At 40.9% G+C, this 27,529-nt stretch overlaps 1 protein-coding gene across 6 annotated transcripts in view; it reads right to left on the reverse strand.

Moving 5' to 3' along the window:
• Nucleotides 1–2,908: 2,908 nt before the first annotated feature.
• The window catches only part of SUSD1 (sushi domain containing 1), a 55,255-nt gene continuing 30,634 nt past the window's right edge, over nucleotides 2,909–27,529 (reverse strand). For 3 of the 6 annotated variants that reach the window (XM_069776595.1, XM_069776598.1, XM_069776597.1), the window contains 5 exons: nucleotides 15,792–15,885; nucleotides 14,450–14,705; nucleotides 9,857–9,896; nucleotides 6,897–6,990; nucleotides 2,909–4,035 (listed from right to left, as the gene is read on the reverse strand). In XM_069776595.1, coding sequence (XP_069632696.1) covers nucleotides 3,897–4,035; nucleotides 6,897–6,990; nucleotides 9,857–9,896; nucleotides 14,450–14,705; nucleotides 15,792–15,885 — 623 coding nt within the window. In that variant the 3' untranslated portion in view covers nucleotides 2,909–3,896. The other 3 variants (XR_011323279.1, XR_011323280.1, XM_069776596.1) reach the window with 3 other exon arrangements.

A 27,529-nucleotide genomic window follows, 5' to 3' on the forward strand; every position in this document is an offset into this window, starting at 1 on the left:
GTGCCATTTTTGTTAATCTCAAAACAGAAATAGTTCTGTAATAGCTGTACCACAAATACTGTCATTGCCCTCTGCCTCGTCAGACCTCACCTCTCTCAGAGCCAAAAGGAACAAGTGTCTGTGCTGTCCACAGAGTCATTTCTCCCGCTGCCAGCAACTGCAGTTGTGGAGGTGCTTTTGCAACACTGACACTTGTTCCTTTCCACTAAAGAGAGCTCTGCACTGAGCTCACCAACTAAATTCAGAGTCTCCTCAGAATGTCATCCAAAGACACCAGCTCTGTCCTTGAAATCAATGCAACAGTTAGATTTTTCAGAGACTTTTCTAACTTCCTAGCAATGCTGTCACTAGGAACAGAAATACTTCCATCTGAGCTACAGATCATGGATTTGCCAACTCACGCTGGACTCTTGGCTGAATTCTGCTCAGTATGAAATGGCACTGCAAAACAGTGCCAGACCTGGGAAAGAGGGGTGACTGAGAGCAGTTAAATCTGAGACGACACATAGAAACAAGGAGCATACTGGCCCACATATCTGGCCCTCTACGTACAATTGATTGAGACTGAAACAAACAAACAAGCCTGGATGGCTTCTGGCTGTCTCTATCATGGCCAGAACAAAGAAATCTCACCAAAAGATTTAAAGGACCCATCAGTGACATGCAGTAGAAAGTGTATTTTACAATAAAGTTTTTCATTTGACACACCATCACAATTATGTGCATAAATGTTAGATTTTTATAGTAACCTGCATGTTATCTCACTATTACAGAGTAAAAGAGAAAAAATACTTTAACTTAAGCTTACACAGAATTGTTTATCCAGGGCTAAAGCTTTCCCTTTTCCTCTACAGATGAGAACACTTCAGAGATAATACAGACATTGGTATGTATCTAAACCAGTTTCTCAATATAGCACATCTCAATATAGCACCATGAATGGGTATAGATCAGCAGTAAAAGCAGAGCAGCTTCAGTTGGCTTTACCTTACTTGGCCTGGGTGTGGAACACATATCCAAGGATGCAGAGCAAAAAAACATTGGAAGAAAAAGGAGAATTTCAGTGTTAACTGAAGGAACAGCAGTGAAGGACCATTAGAAATGTCTCTAGAATTTCTTGAACCATGAGGGTGTGATTATGTCAGTGTTGCAATTAGTGTGGCAGGATGCTACATCTAAAATACAGAGCCGCTAGATCACTCCATGAACTTGAGTGTAAGGATCATAAATCTGAGTAACAAAAGTACCCCTACAACACACACTTCTAAACCCAAAGCCTCATTCGAAGTGGCACCTGCTAGGACTAGCTTCTCCTAAGAAGTATCTTTGTAAATCAGTTATCTGATCTGAAGTCTAAAAGTTCGTATTTTCAGTGAAACTCCTTCTAGCATAATGGCATATTTCTTTCAAGGAAATGTCAGAGAACTGGCACTCATTAGCAGTACTCTTAAACCAGATTAATTTCACTATACAAACTTGTTTCTGTAACAGACAAAAGTAAGTACAGCCACTATAATTTCACATTGTTCTTTTTGTCCAGTCCTGTAATAGTTGTTCTCACTAGAACTTTTAAGAACCTTCTTCTATTCTAGCTACTTCTTAATTTCCTACTGTTTAAACCTCTTGATTTGCCCTAAAAAATAATTAAAAAAATATAATTGTGAAGCTTGGGAGCAATAGAGCAATGTTTCAGAAAGAGACAGGCTCTAACGAATGAACTATTAACATTTGCACAATTATCTGAGGAGGGCAAGGCTAAATTATTTCTCTGTGCTTCCCAGATTAAACTGAAACAGGTGGAGATGGAAGATACGTACATGACAGATGAAGACAGGCTTACAGCCAGGGGTAGGTCTGACAAGAGTGACAAAAAAAGCAGAGGGAAAGAGGGGAACTTGCAGGACTGTAGCTGTTTTGGAGAACTTAAGATGGCAGGGAGTGCTGCCTCATCGCTTCTCCCTTACTGGTCCATTCCTGGGTATTAAAATGCTGCACCGCTCTGCTGTGCCTTGCTCTGAAAACGTGACATTACGAAAAGACAAGCTAGGTAAACAAGAGGCACACAGAAAAGAAATTACTTGTTGAAGTGTACACGAAGACCTCCAATTTTCCAACTATACCCACTGACAAGATAGAGTTTATGTTCCTGGTCCTGCATAATGTACTGGAACACTGCTGGTCTCAGTAAAAGGCGAAAGAAGTTTTCTTTCACAGAGGATGGCATGTCTGTCTCTCTAAATCACTTCCTGCCTCTCCAGCTCTCCCTTATTCAGGAACAGCTGCACATGAACTCTCTCACAGGACCAGAGCAGCAGGAAAATGAACGAGAATGAAGTGGTGCAGTTTGTACCACTATGTCAAACCTTGGCAACCTATTCCATTGAGAAAGGGAATTATGAGCAGAATGTGTGAAAAAGAATTCCACAGGAGAAACTGAAAAATAAGTAACAGTAGTCCAGTATGAACAGTTAAGTCATTTTTTCTCAATCAGTAAAGCAAAACGTTATCAACTCTTAATCACTAATGTAGACAAAGGTGTTCTTACTCAGCTACTAACTACTGAAAACTTACTAACTTGAAGGGCAGATTTAATAAGCAGTGGAAATGCTGGATAACAGAAATTTTATCTGCCCAGATCTGAAAAAAGTATGCCCAGTTAGATGCAGTTAAAAGCTCTCTCATGTAACTTTGATTGTAATTCCTCCTTGCTACCAACTATGAAGTCTGCTGTTACACTTTGAAATACCCTTTTTAAACACCAAAAAAGGAATTACACTACCTAGAGAGACAGAACATCTAAAATTATAAAGCCACTAGGAATCAGAAACATTTAGAATTCCAAAATCAAGTATATATTCAAAGTGGTAAAACACAAAATATAACTTGGAAAAAAATGACAAAACTTGAGTAAAAACCAAAATTCTTGCTTCTTTATTTCACCAGTTAACAGAATGATTTTGCTAATATATCTCAAAGCAACTTCTGAACAGGAGCGGAAGTAATCACAAGCACTTGATTCTTTCTTACAGAAGGAAAAAATATTAACTGGGTGTATGCCATAGGAAATTAGTTAATTGTACTTTATTAAGTAACTCTAACCAGACGGTACACACCAGCTCATTAATCAGATAATGATTTAATGGCTTTACTCAGTTGTAATTATAGATCAGAGATTAACAAAACTGCACTGAACACAGGTAGCTCCTTATTTGAATTAGTTTCACATGCCATTAAAGCTACTCAGCTTTTTGGCAAACTGCAGTTTTATAGATTGGTATATTATTTGTAATTATTGCTAATTGCTATGAGCAATGACTGCAGTACCTCTGGAACACCTCTGTTGCTGACACTATTTAAATGTGACAATTTTATGGCTAACAGCTCTGTACTTGTTATTGAAGTACCATTACGCATAAGTGACCGATGAAAGTCTTCTACCTTTATACTTGGAAATACAATAGGCATTTTATCTGATATAAGGGTTGATCTATATTTTCTCTCATAATGGGCCAGTTTGTGTCCTAAGGTATCCAAAATAGCAGTTGATCCTCAGACAGTCTCAACTGTATCCGGGGATTATTCATGCAATAAAGTACAATGCAGACACTCATTATCAGGCATTCATGTGGCTGGAATAGCTGAAAGCCTGTGGCCAACACATGGGATGCATGCTAATGTCTCTGACACAAACCTGTTTGTGAGGGAAGGTTCTCCTTTACACATACCACAATCTGGAAACAAGGGGAGACAATAAGCATCTCACTTGCAGTAACAAACATGTTTCAACTGCCCATGCTGTAGTACATACATGCTGTGTGTGTATGTCCATACCCGACAGATGCTGGCTTTGGTAAGAAGAGTGCATTTTCTCTATGCTGACTTTAGGGGGCAACACATCAAAGAAGAGAGACATTTTCAGTCTCTAGGAATGATGATGTAATCCCTGTTTGTGCCACATCCACTGGAGCAGATAAATGTACAGCCTCGCAGGCTAAAGCAGCAGGCGGGGAGTGCACTGTGCTGTGGAGAGAAGAGCTGGGGAAACAGAAAAAATCCAGTTAAAAAAAAAAATACTCGAAAACCATTCAAGACTCAAGCATGGGCCTGACAGAGAACTTGCATCACTCATATTCATAGGAAAAATGACAGAGTTTCTGAAGTGTTTTGAAGACCTAAGTTGCTGGTATAAATTCTGAACATTACAGCCAGTGTGAGATGGGTAGGAAGCATTCCCATAGGGTCTGATGACTACCTGACCTACATTTACTTTGGCACTGACAACACTCATGCCCAATGCAGATCTTCAGAAAACTGAAGTTTTGGCACTGTCCTTATGCATCTGAATGGGCATCACATAAAAACGGAAGCAAAGGATTAGGAGGAATGAAGCAAGGTGAATGTGTGACAAGGCACCTTAATAACAACTACAGGCTAATGCATTTTTTAAATGAAAAAAAATAACAATATCTAAGGACATCAGCAGTCAGGCTGTGTGCTTTGTGAATCCAGTGTCGGACTTTTATACTCACTGAGGAACAGTTAAAACTGCTGTCAGCAACCATGTTAGTGGGAATTCACAATCTGTCCCACTGCAGTAATATAATCCCTGAGGCAGCAGACATGTGGCAAGCTGGTGAGCACTTGAATACAGTGGTTCTTTGTGACAGAAGCTGCAGAACAGAAAAACTTACAGGGAACCCAAGAAATAATCCAAGACCATTTACCTGATACCATGGCAAGATCGCTGTAGCTCTGTCATTCCTGACAAATGTTTGTTTAACCTGCTCTTGCAGACCACTCAGAAGCCATGGTTCCACAGCATTCACAGTGGTCTGTTCCCATGCATCCCTTTCCTATCATTCAGAAGCACATGAGTATACTGCCCATGAATGGTACATGCACCATGGACACTATGGACACAGGGAAGTTGGTCCTTCTCTAATGGCTGTTTGTGTATTTGTGTATCATGATGTTTCTTGGCAGTCTCTTGTCTGCCAGGCTAAGCAACCTACTAGTAGATTACCCCACTCACAGCTGGATCAGATAGATCTCATGTCTCTCTTGTCAAGTTCCTCTGTCTCATTCTCCTGATGGGCCACATCCTTCTGGGAGTACAGTGCCTAAAACAGGACCGTGGCTTTACAACTGGACAGGGCAGAAGGCTGACTTCACATGTTTTTTCAACTTGCATTCTCCCTCAGAAATGCATTAAATTGATGCTCATTTAAAACTAAAAGAGTATTTAAGAACATTACAGCTATTTCTTGTGAGCACTATGAAGGGTCTTATCACAACCGACAACTGCGTTTTCCCTTCTCTGCCTCCTAGTGGGATGGGACAGCTTTTAATTTCTGCCAAGGATTCTGTCTGATGTACTCTAAAACAGAAGAATGGATTCAAGAATTTTTCTGTACATGGGATCAAGGGCCTAAAACATAATTATTGAATTATCAAGTCCTGGCCCTCAACGTTACACCACATTACAGCATGACCCCTGTCAAATGCACTCAAAGTACTCAGCTCCCTAAGGATGTCACCTGAGGTTTTTTTGCTCTCGCCTCTTTTAAAAAAGAAGACTGAAATGGAAGTTCAGGACCTAATCTTCTCTACACTTATTCATAACTCGTTCATACTCATACATGATTCTTCCAGTACTATCTATTATCTTAAATAGCTCTCCTGTCACTGTGATGCTAATTGATTTGACATAGTATTTATAACTCTCTGTCACATTTTCACCAGAGAAACTGAAATAACTGAGGAGCCTTTCACACCACAGCAGCTCAGGGACACCCTTCCTCCTGCAGTAAGCCCTCTGACAGGAGTGCTAGTTTAGACACCAAGACAGTTACAGCCCGTTCTACCTCAAATGTCAAAGCTGACTCTGACAATGTTTTTCAAAAAACCCCAAAACAATCAAGACTGCAAGCTCAAGTTTACCACTGCATCCAACACCAAGGGAATGCTGAGATCCGTTCCTTTACTTACTTAAAGACAGACACTGTGGAACCTTTATCTTGGAATTTAGATGGTAAGAACTGATTTGAAATTTAGATAACTATAAATAATCCAATTAATCCTACTTTCTCCAGCCCTGTATAAGACTAGCTTCTTCTATTTCTGAATGCCAAATAAGCAGCTTAACCAATCAATGCTCTATACTTCACAGCCCCCAGGCTGGAGGCTCCTGACCTTTCAAGAGAAAGAAGTCAGAAGACTATTCTTAGAGATAAACGTATTAAAACAACAACAAAGACGTATTTTTTAGTCAAGAGATTTTACACATACGTAGACATTCACAATTACTAAAAGGCACATATTTGTTTTACCTTTGAAAGTAAGACTGTTATAAAGTTACTGCCCCTGCATGAAGGATCACAAAACAGAAAGAAATCAATTTCTTAAAAATTTCTAACGTGGCTTTATTGTCGCCTCTAGCTAAAGATCAACTGCTACTGAAAAAAATCCTTTTAGGCCTTTTGAATAAAGTTGGGAAGACTGGAAATTGGCATCTTACATAAGAGAAGTACATCAATATTTCTATCAGTATGACTTCACTTTTCGAGTAGCACAGCATATAAACTTCATTTATTTAGTTAACATTAAATCAAAACACCTCTGAACTAAATTCCTGGTGCTACTCACTGTCTGAATTTTTCCTTTATTAAGATGAGCTCCGTATTTTTCAGATGTTTCACCAGTGATTGCAAAGATACAGAGGGTGTCAGTTCAAGCAATGGACAACTTCAGTGGCCACTGAAGGAACTCTTTGTAATAGTTTCTAACCACCCAAGAGACCTAAACCAAGCAGGTTGGCAAGAAAAACTATCTGAAAAGAAAAACATGTAAGCCTTGTGCAGAAGGACTACAAAACTGGAGTTCATAACAATACATACCGTGCTGCTGAGAATGACAGGAACAGTATAAGGCAGACAGCAGCCACCGACGCTAATCCAACAGCAGTCATGTATTGCAGAGTGGGTGATAAATCTGAAAGAAAATATCAAACAATTCAAATGAATAAATAGCAAAGAGTGTAGCTTCAGTCTGGTGACTGACCAAGTCTGCTCAAAGCTAACGTATTGTAACAAAACTCAGATGCTGGACTTACTGCTCAGTCAAGTAGTAATGGAGCTGACTAGTAGTTACAGTCCAGTTGAGGAAGTAAGATTGAATGCTGTATTTCTCAAAAGTGATTATACTTCTCTATCACTCAGTTTCCTGCCTTTTTCTTTTTCTTTGTTTTTTTTTAATTTAGATACTCAGTGTCAACATTTTCACCTCTCATCACTGGCAATTTCAGTCTAAATCATATGCCAAGGTGGTCTCTGGTGCCAGAAAATCCTAGTACTTTATTAAATGGCTCAGTGCATCTCCTTCAAAATTGTTACAATCTGGGCATGACTTCTCTTCCCCATTCTTTTATTATTTTTTTTTCCAAGTGACAGAATACAAATAAACCTGGCAATCACAGCCTTACCAAAGCCCATAATACCAGAAGTCATCCAGGGACAGAACAGAAGGCTTACAGTGATTTGCTGTCAAAACCAGAATTATTAAGAACTACTGGTGAAGGCAACCTGGGAAAATCAAAACTCAATCCCTTCCAGCCACTTCTATCCCATTTTCAGCATTAATCAAAGGTTACCTATTTCTTACTGGATTTCCCAGAGACACCTAAGATGCTGGATCTTATTCCTGCAAGATTCCACACCTCTATTTGCTGTTAAATCTTGCAAGCATGAGGACGTAATGTTTTAGCAAAAATTTAAATTCCTGCAAAAATAGCACTTATTCAGTGAAATTACTGTATATGTCCACAATGAGAATCCAAGTGCCTGAACATCAGAAAAGCAGCTTCTGTTACTTAAATTGAACTCTTTTGGGGCTCCTCTGAATGTACAGGCACAAAACTGGCTGGGCATTCACCCAAACACCCTTTGAAGCAGAAAAAATCATACAGAACCATAAGGAGAACCTGACCAGTTTACCGTCTTTGCCTAACACTGCTCAGTGAAGCAAGGCTTGTATCTGTGCAGCACCCCGTGAGTCTGGCAGAATAAAGAATTTCAGACAGGGACCATAAAAAGAAAATCTGTTCAACCTACAAGCATGTTCAGTTTTGGTAAAAGTTATGCCTGTCCTTGTATCACTGTAACACCAGTTTCCATAAGAAAGTTATGCATCTCTAGAGCAGATGTCAGCTCTCCATAAAAGTGACAGAACGGTCTTCCTTGCACATTGTGGAGCATATTTGGTGAAAACCCCTCAAAATTCCTTTTACTTATTTGTGACAGAAGGAAGTGTGCTTTTAACAGCTTTCTACCACTTTTTATTACAATGATTTATCATACAATGTGTAACTTTGTCTAGACAGCATCTGAAACAGTCCCATTTGGTTTAAATTTAATTTATAAATTTGCCTTCCATACAAGTTGAATTAAGAAATACTCTTCAAAGGATTCAGTGAGCCAAAAATACTCTCAGCCTCCTCAGCTGCAGAAGTACATTAGACCAAGGACACACCATTTGGCTAGAAGTCCATGCGATATAAAGGCAAACGGATTTACAACAGAAAGCCAAAGGCCTGACCTGTCCTACTCCCATCTTCCAATGCCCATTCTTTTCACCCCCAATACGTAAAATAGCCCCTGATGATGCTCTATAAACCGATAAATGACAAATTTAGAAAAGGACAGTTCTCTGTCTTTCCGGAGTTATTTTACAGCTCTTGCCTATACAGCTCTAGCAACAGAGCCCTCAAACCTAGGGAATTGTTGATGTTAGCCAAGTCTCCATGACCACAAACTGCCTAAATTATATTCTAAGTGTGGCAGTAAATGAACTAGGTCATGAGAGTAAACAACAAAAGGCAACCTAAGAATAAACACACAGTTGTCACCAGAAGATCAGTAATAGCAATAGTCAGACATGGGTTTTGTAAGCAGTGGAGGAAATGCACCTAAAGCACTGCATGCACCACATGATTTATTATCATTACAAAGTACTGTCTCACTCTCCACTGTCACTGCATTTCCTAACTCCACCTCATGAGTCTTTCAACTCAAAAGCAGAATTTAGTTTGTAGGGGACTCCAGTGGTGCCAGTTTCTTTGTCAGGAGCGGCGAATGTTTGCTTTTTGCAAAATGTGATGAAGTGGGTGAAGAGAGTACTTTCCACCATGGTGGAAAGGAGGGAAACTTGATGTCTAGTGGATTCAAAACTCCTCTGAGGTAAACTCATTCACTGGAAACATTTTATACACAAATAGTAAAACAAAGATAAAACCACAATGAGAAATTCACTGGCTTTTAAAGTTATGCCATTACATTTTTAAGAAACTGTACTTACAAGTACAAAAATTTGCCATATTTTTCATGTTTGCATGGTCTTTTTTTTTCCTAAGTTCATAAAAGGACTCAACTCTCCAAGGACCACCTGAACATACCAAAATAATGTGGCTTCTGAAAGCTAGAAAATGTTTTGGTTTTTTTTTTTAAATATTTAAGCCAATATAGAACTGTTATCTTAAAACAGGTTTCAAAAATTTCACATCTTCTGTGCTTCAAATCCTTTGTGCACAAAAATTGCTGTAAAGATTTCGATGGGATGCATAGAAAGAGTAATCTTGAAAACCAGGGAGAAACCAGGGAATCCATTTTAGGATGGACTACTGAATCCATTAGAATGGAATACTGAAGTGCAAGGCAAATTTTCTGCCTCTAACCCTTCCAATTCTCAAAGTCACCCAACCATTAATGGCAAATGAAGAAACAGGCACAGCAATTATTAGTTTATGCTTCCAAGCAAAGCCATGACAACTTCTGTTTTCTCACTGAAGGAAAAATTGACTTACTTTTAATTTGTGCCCAAACAGCACAGGACTGTGTTCTCACCTGAAAATGAAAACATAAAAATCACTGTTTTTCATGAGATAAATTTGTTATCACTAACACCCTCTGCAAGAGCAGCCATCCACAACATACTGTATTTTACTACTATTGAGAATGGAGTTTGTTACTCCCCTGGTAGCAACCTCTAGCTTGTCTGTCTGAAAAGATTATAAACTATAAAGTTAAGATTAGAGAGAGAACGTTGATGAAAGGCTGGCTCTAGTCTTTTAGATCATCACCCTTTCTTTCTACAACCTAGGCAGGCAAATAACATAGAAGGATCTTTGAAGCTGCATGGATAAGAATTCAGAATTTATTAAATGCTAAGATAAGGCTGAATATGCTGTATTAACTCCATCCCCACGTAGAATATATATGTTAAAATACGGTACTTAATGCCATGTTTTTCAAATACTAGATGTAAGGTTTTTTCCAGTTATGACAACTTGCTTGGTAATTTTTAACAATTTTTATAGAATACTTATAGTAGTTAACGTTCACAGTGGTTGAATAAATGTTTATCAGGTGTCTGCTTTTGTAGACTTGTTTAACAAGTTTCGTTTTTTTACAGCAAGCTTTGGTCCCTGTAGAGCTTTTTTCCACCAGAACACACTCATACATACACAAGAAGTTCTATTCTGAGTTCTATTGTCTACTGCATAATTACTGTGAAGCCTATTTTTGTCGTGCTCCTATATGTATTTTCCTGCTAAATGACTTTCACAGAATACATACACATATTTTTCATGTTTTGGCAAAATGTTTATTATGTTGCTCTGGATAACAGTATGTTTCTATGAAATTGAAGGCTACATTTTGAAGCATTTGCACAAAAGGACAAAGGCACATTTGTATGCTTAGTCTTACTTTCTTGTGTCTGCATGCAGAATTGTAGAATCTCAGTGTTTCTTAAACTCATTTTTATAAGGAATTTTCTGGTTATTTAAAAAGACAAAACACTGACAAGGAAAATCCTCTTAGGAGGGGAAGAATAAAGAACAAGGGGTGGATTTAAAAACTCGACCAAATGCCAGATTCTGGGGACACTGGTGTGACTAGCATCATGAAATATCTACCTCTGTGACATACTCTAGTTTGCAGCAGATCAGTCATCTCTTGCCTATCAGAGAAGTTACAGAACTCCCAGGAATCTCAGCAGCGAAGTTCACTGATCCACACTTCATACTAAATCAAATTATAAACCCCTTCCTCTTATGAATTAGCACCTTTCCAGAAAGTTATCAGTGAAATTACTCCTCCAAATACCATGGATCCCAAAGTCCATAGTTCAGCCTGGATATTCACAGGTAGCTAAACTAGAGATAGAAACCCCTTCCACAGCTGCACACTTAAAAAGAGTTCTGGAGAAAAGAGAAAACATTTTGCCATGCATATACATTTTTCTCAGATGATTTTTTATTAGGCTAGTTTTAACAGACTTTTCTCACAGTAGGGGCCATTTTGATTCTGACTTTCCAGAAAGCTCATAGCTTTTTTTCCTGAAAAGACTGTGTGCCACCTTCACCTTTCACAGTCCTGCTCCTACTTCTGTTACATGCACAAACTGTTTGATCCAAAAAAGCTGATGCTGCCACTGAACAAAAGCTATGCTAAAGATATTAATCTCAAGTAAGTTTAAACTCCAAACAACTTTTTTAGTTCTTGCCCTTCACAATGAGCCTTGGCTCTCTGCACAGCATGGAATCCATAAAGTAATCACTGGAGATTAAAATCAGTACCAGATGGGTTTCAGTTATTTAATTAGCAGTATCCCTCATGTAGAAGGACACTTCCAAGGGTGGACAATTCATTCCACTTAAGTAAGGTTTTCATGATAATGACAGCAAATTCTTGCTTGTTCCCAGATCCTCCCGTTGTCTCCATCATCCCTATATTCCAATTGCCAAATTCATCAATATGAAAAATGGTAATTTCCATTATCTCCGACTTCATAACTGCTTTCCTTGTACATCCCCAACGATCTCCTCAGATCATCTACCAGCCTTTTAACACATCTGAATGTCCTGCACAAATGAAATATGCTTTTTAAACCTCCACCTTGAAAAATAAACAGAAAGTAAAAACCACACAGCAGACACCTTTCTCAGGACCTCCAAATCTGAGCAAGGCATAAATGAATGTGGACTCAATAAAACAGAACAGCTTACTTGTCTTAACTGTGTCCACACAATTTTATTTGAACTGATTTTCCCATCATTACCACAAAGAAAATATGTCAGGTATATTGAGGAATAACAGCAATAAAAAGTCACAACCAAGCCATGATTTTGTAGCATGTATGATATGTATTGTACCCTTCTCAGCATGAAGGGGTCTGGAGCCAGAAGGGACTCTGGAAGATGCCAGAACATAAAAGTACAATAATGAGAACATTAGTTAGGAGTCTATGACATGTATTTCTAACGTGTCTGTATTCAAATGGTAATGTGTTCACAACTAAAAGACACTACAGAAATGCTGATTTCACATGTATTAATAATTGAGGGCCAATTAAAGAGCAGATTTTTTAAAAAGCAGGCTTTTAAATACTAACTCTTGAATCCCAATTCAGTTACTTAAGTAATCAGATTTTTAGAAATTCTCAAAACCCAACAACCCTCAATTTATAGTTCTGAATTTCTTTAACTTCTTAATACCAGCAACTGCACAAAATACAAGGGCATGGTAATTGAAGATAAACGAGTACTTTTGAGCCACAGGTCTAAGTTCCATCTCAAAGAAGCAGAGCTGGGAACCAAAGCTGTTTGGCATTTGCAATCTTAATAATGATTTATAAATATTGTATGTAACTTTGTGTACTTCATCAATTAACAAAAGCCATAGAGGAAAATGTATATTAAGGAGCTGATGCATTCTAAATGGAAGGAAGCAAAGAGTGACTTCTACAAATAACAGTAATAATATTCCATTAAATCAGCGGCCTAGAAAATACAACTGGCAATGCTAGAGATGAAACATCAGAAAATAATCTGTATGAAAGAGAAAGAATAATGTAACTTAGAAGCAGTTTAGCAAACAGCTGGCAGAGATGCATAAGCAATCTGCACTGTTCTGTGCAAGAAAAACCTCAACACAAGTAACAATAGGAAATGTTCCTTAGTATCAGAAAATATTGAAGGGGAAGAGCTAGGGAAACCAATGTATGAAACCCATGGACACATAAATTGAGCTCAAGGGTGTATTTAGGAGTGCTTAAAGAGGCTGAACTTGTATACATTTGACTCATTAACAATCCTGCTCCACAGAGTAAATTTTTCTAAAAAATACAGTTTGTTGTCCAAATTCCAAGATATTTTGGGCTAACTTAACATTATTTATGAACTGAATGCCTTCAGATGTCATCTCCCTACTTATTCCCTCACATAATTAATTAAAAATTTATGAACAACAGACTTGTATCAGGACCAGAAACCACTTTATCTGTGCTATAAAAACTATTGTTAAAGTAGATGCCACACAATACTTATGTTGCACAGATTACTAGATACCAGTAACAGCTATTACATGTATTTGTTTTATTTCACTTGCTTTGGACTGAGGCAGAGTTGCATTTCTTAATAGAAGCTGTTTCAGTTTACTGAGATTTGGGTGTAGGCTTCCAAAATTGTAGAGAATTATTTACAAGTGACTCACAGATCAGTTTTTGTGTGCCTCCTTGCTTTGTGCTGTATACACAAAGCCCTAAAACTCTATTTTATTTTTTGGGGGGTGGCAGGGTGAGGCACCATTTAGGTGTTTTTTACTTCAGCAGGGGTTGCTTTGCTCTGTTTTTACATTTGACATTCAGGAACTGTATGCACATGAAAAGTCTATCACCTAGCCCATATGAGAAAAACTTCCTACTTCTGAGACTTACATTATGAAAAAATTACAAGCTGTTGACCCCTGAGATAGATGACTGGAAAACTAGTGGCATAATGACATCATGGCAGGCAAGACACTGGAGAATGAAACAGATGAGATGTACATTTTAGAAACTTCTTGTTTTTAATTAAAATACATATTTACCTTAAAATGACAAAAAAATAATACTAGTAATATACTTTTTTCCACAAGGCTTTCCTAAGGGAGCTGGAGTTGACATTCATTGCTACGTGGAAGGTAACACACATGACAAAATGTATTTTTCCTTGTTATTTGGAGAACTGGAATACTTTGCTATAAAAATTTCAATTAAAAATTAAAATGGGTGAATTTTTCATTGCTAAGGTGTAATTTTCAGATACTCATACTAACTTCTTTCACTAAATTCTGGCCCAATAAAGACACCCTCAACTACTGAGGGCAGTGACGGCACTTCATTTTTAGTTTCTTCCGTTGTTTGCCTTTTGGCATCCAGAGTTGCTCCAACATTACAAAGACATAAATATCTGTAAGGAATTACAAGAGTTATTCAAAGAGCTTCAGATCAAATCTAAATCTGTCAGCTAACAGACCCTTGCAACACCATAACACAAAGCTAATATTTTCCTCTTTTTTCCCCACCAACATTTCATTCAACAGGTGTAAAGAAAAGGTTTTAAAACATCCATTACCTTATTCCACTCACTTATTACTCTCAAAAAGACACAATACTCTTCTCCCAGGTTTAAAGGAGCATTATAAAACTTCCCGTAGTAATGTCTGTCTCCAAGAGCAATTGACATGTTATCAGCAACATCCATCGCCCGAAATTCAGCTGCCACATATCCTTTAATGTCAGCGGTGTTACTAAAGAAAGTTGCAGCAGCAAAGGAGTCACAAATAAAAGTGCTTTGCAAACCCAGAGGAAGCACAATCACTTGATAAAGACTGGAGTGAAACAAAAAAAGTAAACGTTAGGCCTCACTTCAATGTACTAAGCATCAGACATTCATTAATTCACATTGTCTTTTCTACCTTTCGCCTCTTAACTGCTTTTTATTATCAATGTCCAATACAAACACTTCTTATACTAAAATATTTCTGTCTCTGTGTGTTCCATTGTGTTCTGAACCAAAAGCACTGCACGCACAACTTAGAGGTAGTTCTCCTCATCACATGCACATTAACTTTATATGTTTATTCATGTTCAGAAGAGCATCAAACTGAGTAGGCTATCTCTTGCTCCCCTCAACTAACACATAAGTTCACTTATGAAACAATACATCATTGGCCTCTAAAAATGATTCATAATATCCCAGAAACATAACTTCTTCTGTTTAAAGAAGGAGAGGACAGATATAATTTGTAAAAAAAATTAATCAAATCTGTCTTCAGACCTCTCAAAACAATGTTTAGTCTATGGTATTCAACCATAGGAAGACTATTAGGGCTGTTACACCAGTCATTTCCTGAAACATTATTAGCTTTCAAATATTTTCTACTTTAGTGTCATGTTGAGTTACAATTACCTTTTCCATCACAAACAGCACTTAGCAAGGTGTAAATCCTTTTTTCTCTAGAAATATATTTTGGTAGTAATACACTAATACAAAAACACTACTTCAGAATATGCATAAATACAGATATTGTTCACCATTTCCTCTGGCTCTTAGGAAAAAAAATGTACTGGCTGCATGAGTTTGTTGGAAAAGAAAAATCACATGGGTAGAACTGTGCTTGAATCCATCAATAAAAATCTACTGTGACTTCACTGTGGATAAAGGAAAAAAAAAACCAAACCCAAACCAACAGTGAAAACTCGGGATTATCAAAAACAGAATTTTGTTCCAGAAAGCAGGGAAGAGTCTGAAGCCAAATACTACTCCGCTAAGGGAGGAGAAACTGGGCGTTACAGCTTAAGTTTTCTCCCATTGCTAACAAAAATAATCTAGCCCCCACAAAAACTTCCAGTATGTAAGCAACATAAATCTGCAGAATGTTTTTTGAAAGGGTGAAGAGTGCACAGAGACAAACCTGATCGGTCCATTTCGATCTTCTGCTTTCCGGAGTCTGAGCAAAGGTGCAGAACCTTTTACTGAAACAAATTCTACATCTGGGAAAGGGGGATCTAAAAAGTAAACAAATACCAGTGATTCAGAGAGGTTTTAGAAATATTTCAGGCATGAGAGTTCCTAGCTATTTTTTCCCCAAAACTTCCTCTGTTAACTGAGCCTCAGCCCCTTGATGGCTAAAGTCTGCAGGCAACATAAACAGTCTGGTCAAGAAAAAGACAGAGCAAATATGAGCATGATGGCATGGCAGCCCCAGCTCAAACCCCTGTATTAAATTATTTCTGCTAGCTGGGAAAAACAGATGCCAAAAAATGATGGTAGACTACAGAGAAATGAGACAGGAAAGATTTGTTGGAAGCAGAAATATTATTTATTAGACTAACTGAAATGGCCAAGGAGAAGAAAAAGATGAAACTCTGGGCACACAGCCTACTACAAGAAATAAAATGGTATGAATAAAGGAGAATGTATTAGCACCAAAAGCACTTTCAAGCAGGCAACTTCCTTAGTTACTGCTCACAGTCAGCTAGCAATATCCAGCCCCTTAAATTGGATTTCAATATGGGTACAGAGCTCTAATTTGTTTTAGTGGGAATTTGCATCAAGGCCAAAACTGAACAAACACTTCTGCTTCTAATTTCAACAGCAATGATGACAGCTGCACACTGACAGAGACTGGTGCTATGATAATGGAAGTTACCACTATCACCCTGGAAGCAAAAATGAAAAGAGCTTCAGTGTGCACAACCAAGGGGGCAGAGTGTGAAGCATGGATACTATCTACCCCAGATGTCTGAAAGAACAAGCACAGATATTTACAGGTATGGCTAAGCTGTTTGAAAACTGGTCTATCAAGCTGCTGATGTGGTATCTTACTAAAGAGTAACAAAAGCAGTGCCTAAGTACATAAAATCAAGGCTTTAGAGCACCATTAGAAAGAATAACAAATGTCACGGAGACAAACAAAAGAAAACCAATGCATATTTGCCAAAGATAAATCACATCAGGCAAAAATCTTGCTGAGATGCCTGGATTTTTCAAACAGCTGGAATACAGATAGCTGCATATACATGTTGAAACATACAAAATCATTAACTCAGCAGTAGAAAATGAGGCTTGGTAGAAAAACTGTAAAGTGGATAAATAACTAGTAAACAGGGAGCTAGCAAAATACAACATGTTGGAAGCAGAAGTACTGGGGTGCAGGAAGGTTATTGGAGGAGTTCCTCCAAGACTAAACAAAGTAAGTACTAAGTCTGGCATTTTCTCAACAACCATGGTGCAAAACCCACGTGCATACAGATTAGTTTTGCTGCTCAAACAATGTTAGACACTGTAAATCAAAAGCAGTATGGAGACATTATGCAAGAAGAACTGAATCACCTTTACAGCTATTGTTTTGCAGAAATGAGATGAAATTCACCAGTATAAAGTAAAAGGTGATACACTTGGGGCTACTAACAAGAATTTTTTGCTATATATTCTAAGTTCCTTTGAGTGTAGGAAGAGCATATTAGTACATCTCAGAATGAGTGTTAGTCACCAAAATGGTAACAGGAAAAAAAAAAAAAAAGAAAAAGGCTGCTCTAAAAAGCATAAGAAACTATAACACTAGAAAAGTACCACCAGAGATACAGAGGCCCAGGTGTGATCATTTCACCGTGTCTGAAGTTCCAATCATCAATCCAACAGAGCTAAGTGAAACTAGTGCAGAGGATGACTACAAATAAAGGAGAAGTTGTCTTATATGAGGGAACCAAAAACTTGTCTTTGTAGCCTATGAAAAAGAAATTTGAAAGCCTATGTGATCTCTGCTTTAGACAGATGAAACATGGGAAAGGAACAACTTAAGCACAGTTTGCCCAAAATAAAGACAACAGGCCACATAGGCATCCCTAGCAATAAAAACTACCTTGCCCTTGGCAAAAATCATCCTCAAGAGAACCTCCTGAAAGCTTACCTAGCCAAAGAATTGCTCTGGTAGTTCCCTTTATCAGGTCCTTTTCAAAACCAGGTTATGGGTGAACTACCAGTGAAGAAACCAACTATGAATGTTTAGGATTGAAATGAGACATCTAGCAAAGCCTTAATGTTCCACAGCGGCTTCCCTCTAGCAGAGACAGGGCAGAAAACCTTTTCAGATAGTCTTCTGAGTTAATGAAGTGTATTGCTGCCTGCAAGAACAAGAAATGGTCCTTACTTCAGAGGGTCTTTTCAATACTTCTGCATCTGCAGATATTGTAAAATGTATAGACAGTATTTCTATCTGAACAAAATAAATTAAATAATATTTGACAGCCAACCTTTATGTCCTTTGCACCTTGCAAACCTAAACAAACAGAACTTAAGAACTGTAAACCCTTCCTTAACTTCAATGGTTCCTCAGCGCAGACATTGCTAGTGGACACTGACAGGAAAATATATCTGTCAAGGTAGATGCATCTGGTACATTTCTCCTATCCTCCTTTCCTTTAGCAACCAATACCACCAGGACACACTATTATTAATTTCTCTTGAGAGTTTTCCAATTTCCAAGAAAAACTTGGGTACTTCTTCTTCAGTGCCAGCCAGAACGAGCATTGAATGCAACAGTTTTGCACCGTTTTTCCAGAGAAGCAGTGCAAGAGGTAACAAGGGGACAAAAAGACTGCTGACTAAGTTCATAGCAATTAATTTTTGTTTTCTATAATTTGACAGGAAAAATGCAAAACATGAAAATAAATAGCCATCCAGCACTGACAGCCCTAGTAAGTGGGCAAAAGAGAGCAAAATCTGAAAAAACACACAGGGCTTTTAAAACTTGGAGTCTTTTGATATTTTTAGTTGCTGGTAAGAAATACTAATTACTACAAATATCAAGCACATCAAAGACAATCTGCCTGTTTTAATAAGAAAAGTGAACAATTTGCAACAATGCAAATTAATAACAACAACAACAACAACAATAATAATAATAAATGAAAGGAATGGATTTCATTTTTGCTTCAGTGACCAGAAGGAAAACTCTGAAGGAGTTAGTCCATATGCAATATTTGGTGACTAAGAACTTTTATTAAAAGAAGCATCTTTCCAGAAATTTAACATTAAAAAAAAAACCCCTCTGCTGCGAGGACATCATAATTTCCAGATTTAAAAATCCACATGGTAAAAATACTGACTTAACACTGTCTAGAACAGGTGGAGGGAAAGGGGGAATGCTATGGAGAGATGAGGACTTGTACTAGGTGGGCTGTGAGAAGAAAGCAAGATCCTCCAGTCTGTTCAGGTGCTGTTAGCACCTTGCCTTTGTTAAAGGTTTTGGGGGCTTTTTAACTCTTCACCAGCAGAACAAACTAATGTACCTGTAGCAGCACCAGGAAAACGCAGAAGAACATAGCAAGAAATGCAAGTATATCCAGAAACAGTCCCACTCTAAGCACTTCCTTGTCATAGCAGTGCTACATTACTAACGCTTGGACATTTCATATATATACAGGCTCATTTTCTACAATGTGAACACATCCGCTGAGTCTCCCTCTGAACATGAAGACAGGCTACAGGAAAGAGGTGCACGCCAGGAAGCGTGTACCGTTGCAACAGCATGGGGAAACAGCACATGCCTCAACGCTGAAGCAAAAGCCTGCTTGGTGTTACGCTGTAATCACGCTCTTCAGAAAAAGCTAGCATTAGCATGTTGGAAGCAGTTCCCTATCAGTTATCATGAAAGCATTTCACAATGGAACAGCTACATTTCTTTCTTTAATCCTGGAAATGAGCTGTTTAGTTCTTGTTTTAAAGCCCTGGTTATTGCCAAGACTGTTTACAGCTGCAGACCAAGGGCTTCACAGCCAAACAGCCGCAATACAAGGAACATGTGCACTTTTACGACATTCTCCAGTAGTGGTAACAGGAATGTTTAATGCCTTTCCTGTCATCTGACCTTTTGTACAGCTCTGAAGCTGTAACTCTGGGACAACACTGTGCTACTTACCTTTGCATATATAACGCAGGCAAGAAAAGTTGTAATTTTCCTATATACAGACATGTCAAAAATAAACGAGCAAATCAATTTCTATGCCACCCTATATATGGATATGCAAAAACCTGTTAAACTGAATGATTTGCACCTTATTAAAAAACCTTTGTTTGGTGCAAGCATCACCCTCTTTACAGCATCTCTTCATCATTTTGTGCTAATGATAAAGCTTTAAAAATAGCAACGGAAATGAACCACAAAGTCCAAAAACAGATGGCAACTCTTCCCAAGTTCAGGGAAGTCAAATCAAAGATTCCTCTATAAAGCCAAGTTCTAACTGAAACAACCCTTTGCTGAAATACCACCATTTGTGTAATCTTTATTTCCTGGGCTGCATTTGAGGGCTTTGTGTCCAAAACATTTTTTACTGATTTTTAAAACAAGGAAGACAGAAACACTGCTGTAAAATTTTAAAAAAAGTAGAGATGTTGATACAAAAGAAAAGGTTTTCTACTGCTTGTATCACTGTCTGAAGAGTAATTAAGTTTACTGTATGTATTACAGTATAATTACTTTACCAAAGAGCGAGATTTTTAACTTGGAGAAAGTCATTACTTAAAGAAGGGAGGGAAGGAAGGAGGTTGAATAAATCGACACCGCATCGACAGAAAAAGATCATTTAAATCTTCTTTAAAGAACTGGTCATCTCTGGAAATCCCACTCATGTGATTCCCTCTGCTGACTGCGGCCTTTGTTCTCCTGATCTGTGGCTGAATGTCACACCATCCCGTTCATCACAGGAAAGGTATGAACTCGATGAGGCAGGCAGTAAAAATGGAACGGGAACTAGCGCCCGGCGCCGTGCCACCAGCCAGGCGCAGCTCTTCGTGCAGTGGTGTGCTCTGCCTCCTGCAGGTTTGGCTCCTGGTCTGTGAGAGACTGAACTCTGCTTTACAAAGTCCCTTCTCTTAGGGGGAATACTCCGCGGGCCAGGACGTCTTTGAAGTAAAACGGTCCTAGGGAAGGAAGGAGAGACGAAAGCAGGGAGACGTGGTTTAGGGGATCTCGGCTGGGACCTCTCAGTCTTTAACATACCGTCGAGTGACCTGCCACCATGCCCACAAGTTAGCGTCAATCACAGCCGCGCAACGGACGCGGAGCCAGCTCGTGCACCATCGCGTGTTTTCTGTGTCGAGCAAGCGTCTGAAACGGTACCGACTCAAGCTGCAGACCACATCTGGTCATCAACGAGAAACAAGAAAGGATGCTGGACAGGGAGGAGCTCCGAGAACGGCTTTGCGGGCTCCTTCCTCTGAAAAGCCCCAGGGGCTGCAGTGAGGCTGACAAGGGGTGGAGATTCCTGTGTCATGTCACGGGTAAGACAAACAGGAGGTTCATTTCAGGGCTGCACTGTCTCCCTTGCGAGGACCGCGAGGACCGAGAAACCTTCTGAAGCAGAAAAATAGGGCACAGCAAAAGCGTCCTGCAGGCACCTCAGTTTCACGCAGCTGCTTTCCATCTGAGCACCCTCCAGCAGCTCCGTTTTCACTCTCTGCCCTTTAGCAACTCGGATCGGCTCTGCGAGGACTTTCCTTGGAAATCCTGTCACAGCGATACTGTGCGGTATTTGCCAAAGGTCCCGTTTTCCGGAGCCGTGCCGACAAGCTTTCCCCGCGTGGCTCTCGTAAGGCGAAGCAGAACGCAGCCCCTCTGGGTGCATGGCTACAAGGCAACTGTGTCCCAGGGAAATCCCGGGGCAGCATCAGTGCCCTGCCAAATCGTGCTCTTCTTCTTCAGGAGTTAGGGTAATTCCTGAGTCGCCAGGCCGAGTTAATGGGAGCACCGGCAGGCAGGGATGCCACTGAAAAGAGCATTTACTCAACCATCCAAGGGAAAACCGGTCTAAATAATGGTAAGAGCAGCTACGCCGGGTCTCGCTTCCAATCCGAGGCTAACCCCTGTGCCTGCAACACAGGAACTTTGGCCTGACGTCCGCAAAAGGGAAGCTGGGCCCACACGCGGATGCTCACGTGGCTGTTCGCGCGTCCAGGACACCGGCATACCTGCCGTCTACCCGAGGTCAGGGTTTGCCACGGGCAGGCAGAGCCGGGGGAGCGCTACGGCTTGGCAGAGGAGTGACCAGGGGAACCCCAGCCGCAGCCACCCTGTTGGGCCGGCTTGTTTCGGGGAAAGGGACTGCACAGGGCACGTGGTGCTCTGCACACGGAAGGTGACCCTGCCTGCCTGGTGTGTACCGAGCGGTGCGTATCACTTGGGGTTTACGAACACAGAAGGTCACGGGCTGACGGACGTTGTCTCCCAGGAGGTTAGGAGTAGCCTAAACTTGCTCAGAGATGGAGCCAGTCAGCATCTCTCGGGAGCGAGCCTTTAAACGTGCACTGTCTGGGAGCCTGTTAAACCCCAGGTCTCTGTGTACTTAGCTACGTACTCGGTGGCTGCTAGCAGGCAGCAAGCTAATGCGTTTTCCGGCGAGAGGAAGAGTTGACAGTACTGAATAGGGAGAACATAGGAGCTCCTGAGAAAAAATCGGAAGGCAGAGAAGATAAAGGAACTGCTGAATTGTTCATGTCACAGTAATTACATAAATCCAGACTTCCTTAGCCGTTTCTTCCAAAAGTGGTGTGACTTGCTGAGCCCTCCCAGGCTTTCCCCAGGGGGCTGACACCACGCGGCAGCAAGGTCCTGGACCGCAACCAGTCCGGGCGAGGTCACCCAGGACTGCCAAAGAGGGAAACTGAAAACAAGAGCCTCCCTCGAGGGGAAGAGCCCCCCTGGCCACACAGGGATTTTGGGGGGGGGCAACTCTCTGATGGGGGAGCCGCGGGAAAGTTTCAAACGGTGGGCATGTTTAGGGGGCAGCTAGGCGAGCTGCGGGCTCCGGGACAGGATCGCGGCCGAGCGCGTGGGTGCCTCGTCTGAGCCAAGTCCTGCACCGAGGCTGAGGGCCTGTCTTGCAGCAAGCCTTGAAAGCTCGTGCCTAGCACTTGAAGGAAGATGAGCCAGAGAGCGTTTAGCTGCCGCCATACCACCGCAGACGTGTCACGAAGTCGAACGGCTCTCTCTGGAGCCCGCTAGCATTGCTGAGGCTGACAGAGACTCCCCCCCGAAAAGTAAATCCGCCTACATCTTGCTTTTCCTTGTACGGGCCATTTCTAGGTTGCGTTATGGTCCCACGTTGCCCCTGAGGCAGAGGAGCAGGCAGAGCCATGCTCTGAGGTTTCCGAGGGCAGAGCCCCCGGGCTGACTCGCGAGGAAGGGGCTCGCAGGAAGCCGAGGAAAAGCAGAGCGAGATCAGAGCCAGCCTGCACCGGCCGTCGACTGCCCCGAGACGATAAGACACACTGACAGACGGCCAGGCAGGAAGAAGTCTTGCTCGTGTTTTTGATACTCAGCTGCAAGACAGAAAAAAAAGGAAAACGCAGAGTGCCCTGCCCAGCAGGCGGAAACCCCGGGTCCCTGGCAGAGAGGCACGGGGCAGAGCAGCCCCAGCGCAGGACTAGAAAGCAGGCACGTGGCTAGTTTGTCATGCCCTTTCCGTTCACTCTACCCCCGATTTTTTAATCCAGCCAGTGTGAGCCACAGCTCCTGGCTCAACTCTACCTGAACACTCCGATGCCTTGTCATCCGCTGTCTTCTCCTCTCGTTCTTCCTCAGGCACCTCTCCCTTGCGATCTCTAGGAACAAAAGTCTCACATTCAAGAGACCGCCTACGAAAGACTTGCGTTTTCATTCCTGCCGTTCTGCAGACGCAGTAAGAGGTGCCAGGGTCTGCCAGCAGAACGGGAGCTGGGTGCTGTTTGCTCAGGGTGTCCGGGTTAGGGGCACGCCTGGTGTTTCCACAGGCGTGGAGGACCTGGTGTGACAGCATCCTAACCTCAGCTAAAGAGGTCTGTGCTGGGATCCTGCAACCAGCCACCACTGCTCCCGTCCCACTTCCTAAGCCGATGTTAGGACCTCGCCTGGCTAGGCAGAGGGATGCAGCACTGTGCTGGAGTTGCAGGGTGAGCGCCCAGCCTTGCAATGGCAGCCGCTTCCTACGTCCCCTGCCTGTGCTCCCCGACGGGACGCGTGGCACAGAGGACGAGCGGCTGTGCGTAGGCACCGAGATGAAGGCACCGACACAGTACCCGGCCAGGGGAGAGGAGGAAACTTTGGCCAGGGAATAGTCAGCAAGGTACTTTTTCAACTAAGAGGCATGAGGAAATACACCGCTTTTTTTTTCTTTTTCTTTCTCCTCTTGTGTGCAACACCCACCCAAAGTAAACAGTATGGAAATCAGTTTAAGCCCTTGCAGTGGCAGGCCGTGGAAGAGTTTGGTGGTTGCAGCTTTCACGCTGACAGAGAGGCACTCGCTGGCACTGGCATTTTCACACAGCACGAGCCGCAAGACCTGGAGCTCTCAGCACAGCGACCCTGGGGCAAGGAGCCAGGGGCACACCTGGGACTAAGCTGCTGGAGGGAAAAACCACGGTGCGCTGCTCCACAATGGGGTGGGCAGGACATGGAGGCAAGCAGGCTGGTATGGTCTAGCGACGTGGGAATTGCAACAACTGCCCAGCTGGTTTGCTCCTTCCCTGCTGAGGAGTCAAATCCCGTCTCTGCTCCTCCGAGCTGAGAAACAACAAATGTCAAAGCTTCCTGAGCGAATATCAGGTTTCAGAGCGCGGCGGAGTGTAAACAGAACGTGGTTCCCCGCTTCCTCGCAAAGGGGGACACACACACACACACACACGTGTTGTTTAGACGTATTATTATTCTCAACTGCTTTAATAAGCCTTGCTGTATTACACAGGTAACATTAAAAACTATGCAAGACAGCACTATCGGCAGCTTAGCAAAACAGAAAGTGTAGCTGTAAGCAACTTAGCTTTAGTAAACGATTGGATGTAGGTCACCAGCTTGACGACCCCAAGCTGAGCGGTGCGGTTGGCACGCCTGAGGGACGGGAGGCCATCCAGAGGGACCTGGACAAGCAGGAGAAGTGGGTCCACGTGAACCTCATGAGGTGCAACAAGGCCAAGGGCAAGGTCCTGCTCGTGGGTCGGGGCAACCCCCAGCATCAATACTTTTTTCACTTACCGCCACGGAAGTGACGGGGTCTAGAATAGTATACTTGGTATGGGATGGAATTCTTTCTTCTAATTCAAGTCACTTTCTACACTCCCTGCTTGTGAGTCTACTTTCTGACTTACGTGTTCATATGAAGAGAGAGATGATACACACACAAGAGTATGTGACCTGCAGGTATATCCTGGACTAAAACAAAAAGAACAGCAGCTGAGAAACATAGGAACTAGCACAAGTGTCTGAGGTACACAGGCTCGAGGTCAAACCTACCCTAACCCACTGGAAAGTGAATGTACAAGTATGTAAGAAATGGCAGCATCTGTGAACAGTAAGCACAGAACAAACTCAAAATACACCTTGATTCTAAGCAAAAAATGGAGAGGAGGAAGATCAATGAGAAATCATCATTGCATCTAATGTGAATTATTTTACAAGAAGGAAATGAAATCCAGTAATTCAGGCACAAGAGATCTATTTCTAGTGTCCAGAAAATTTTCTGTCTTATGTCATCTTAGGTCACAGTCGTCTGCTCTGAACTAAAAAAAGCTAACCAGACACTGTAAATAAGTAAGTATTCATGAACTTCCCAAAGACCACAATTTTGTCACATCTATCATAAAGAATCTATCCCAAAGCAAAGCTTGCAGATTCAAATATCAGTAGTATTATAATGCGGCCCAACTGAAGAAGTTACTCTTAGGATATTAGAAGCAAAACTGAAAGCATTAGCTCTTTCTCTATTATTCTGTTTTTCAAACACTTGAAAGTGGTTACAAAATTCAGTCATCTTAAATTCCTGCGTGAAAACAGACAATCAAATTAAGAACAATGCCTTGTCTCAGCATGCCTTAATAAATGATCTTCAAAAAGGAAAAGGAACACAGCCATGTGTAAGTAGCATAATCCCAACAGAAATAATGAATGAGAACATACACCCACAAGACACTCCCTTCCTTCCCTGGAAACAGACACAAACTCCCTTCTTGCTTAAAAGACAATCTTGCTACCATCGTTTTATAACTACAATATAATTACCGCCTAATCATTTTTCACAGTTGACCCCATTTCCCATCTCAAGTAGACACGTGCTGAGAGCCTTTCTAAAATAAGCTAAGAAGGCACAGAAGACTGTGCAAGATGCCTATTACTGGAAATATGAAAGGAGCAGAATTTCAATGATCCATGAAGCATTTGCTAGACTATATTTACCATCCACAAGATGATGGGCAAAACCAACTTTGTGCTCAGCACAGAACTATTTTTAAAGGATGCTACTTCCCAGGGAGAAAAGCAGGCTTTTAAGTCCCAAGTTCTTGTTTTTTTCCTTTAGAAATACTATGGATATAATATATCCTCATTCAGGACATATATAGATATAAATATACAGACATTCAGCATATAGAATTAGCTTTCTTAACATGCATTTACAAATCTTGCTTTTTGAAAAAAACATGCAAACTTATTGCAAGCATTTACATGCTTATTGTATTCTGCAACAGTCTTTAAGAATTTACACAGGTGACTATCCTTGTCAGGAAATTAAGTCCATTAGGCAGTGTTCATTCAATCATCCAGGACATGTCTCTTCACACTAGTTGAAACTCCACAGTTAAGATTTCCTGAACTCTCAAAATGTGGGAGGTATGTGGAAGTCAAGCAGATAGAACATTGGGATTCGCCCCCAGCTGAGGAAACAGACCAACTTGACTGTGCATTTGTTAAAGGATGCCATATGAAACCTTAGACAACAAATGAGGCCACCTCTGCTACATTAACAGTAAAACACTTTTGTAAGTCTCACCTGCCTTAGAGCCTCTGTGCTTAAGTCATACCTTGCATTTATACAGTACCATTTAGCCAGAAAACCACCAGAGCCAAAAAAAACTTTTCAGACTTAAGCGGGCAGATAAACTGAGATCATCCCACCCACCACGGAAACACAATCGTCTGGTTTAACAATGTACATAATTACAAAATAACAGGGCAAATGAAGCAGCAAATTACACACCCACCATAAATTTATAAATAGTTTTTATATAAACTAAGTTGCTTGTACAGATAATGCAATTCCCAAAACATAAGGCACAGAAGTCAAAGGAACACTGCTAGAAGAGTTATTTTAACTGTACCGTTTTCATCTTAGATAAGCTGAAATAGCAACAGATTTAACATCTTATTTAAATCTCATTATTTGGTGAGCTTTGCAGCATGATTGCTGTTGGCTTTTTAATTTTCACTTAATTTCAACTGCAAAAAGACCTACTTTTATTTTTTGGCTTCTATTAAAAAAAGCATAATATGCAGTGTTTGCATGGTAAGTTTTGGATGAAGATTCCTAATGACAGAGCAACACCTACCTTTTACTGCTCACTGAAAAAACTAAGTACCAGATACAAAATCGCTTGTGTAGCAGGATCTTCTTTCAAAACGGAAATGACTTAACTTTTACGCAAAGACCTCTTCTGGGGCTATGGATGTACATTTGTTAAGCACTAACTCAGCAGAGAGGAAAACATGCCAGCTGCCAAGGCACAAATACAACTCCACACAGCACCTGCTGCAAAGTGTTCTCCACAGCTCTGCTGAGTAAGTGACCTGATGCAATCTTGCAGAGTTCAGCAAATATCACAGGATGACAAAGTAAAGAGCTATGCCTT

This window comes from Haliaeetus albicilla, chromosome Z (genome assembly GCF_947461875.1).
Source record: "Haliaeetus albicilla chromosome Z, bHalAlb1.1, whole genome shotgun sequence".
NCBI classification, from domain to species: domain Eukaryota; kingdom Metazoa; phylum Chordata; class Aves; order Accipitriformes; family Accipitridae; genus Haliaeetus; species Haliaeetus albicilla.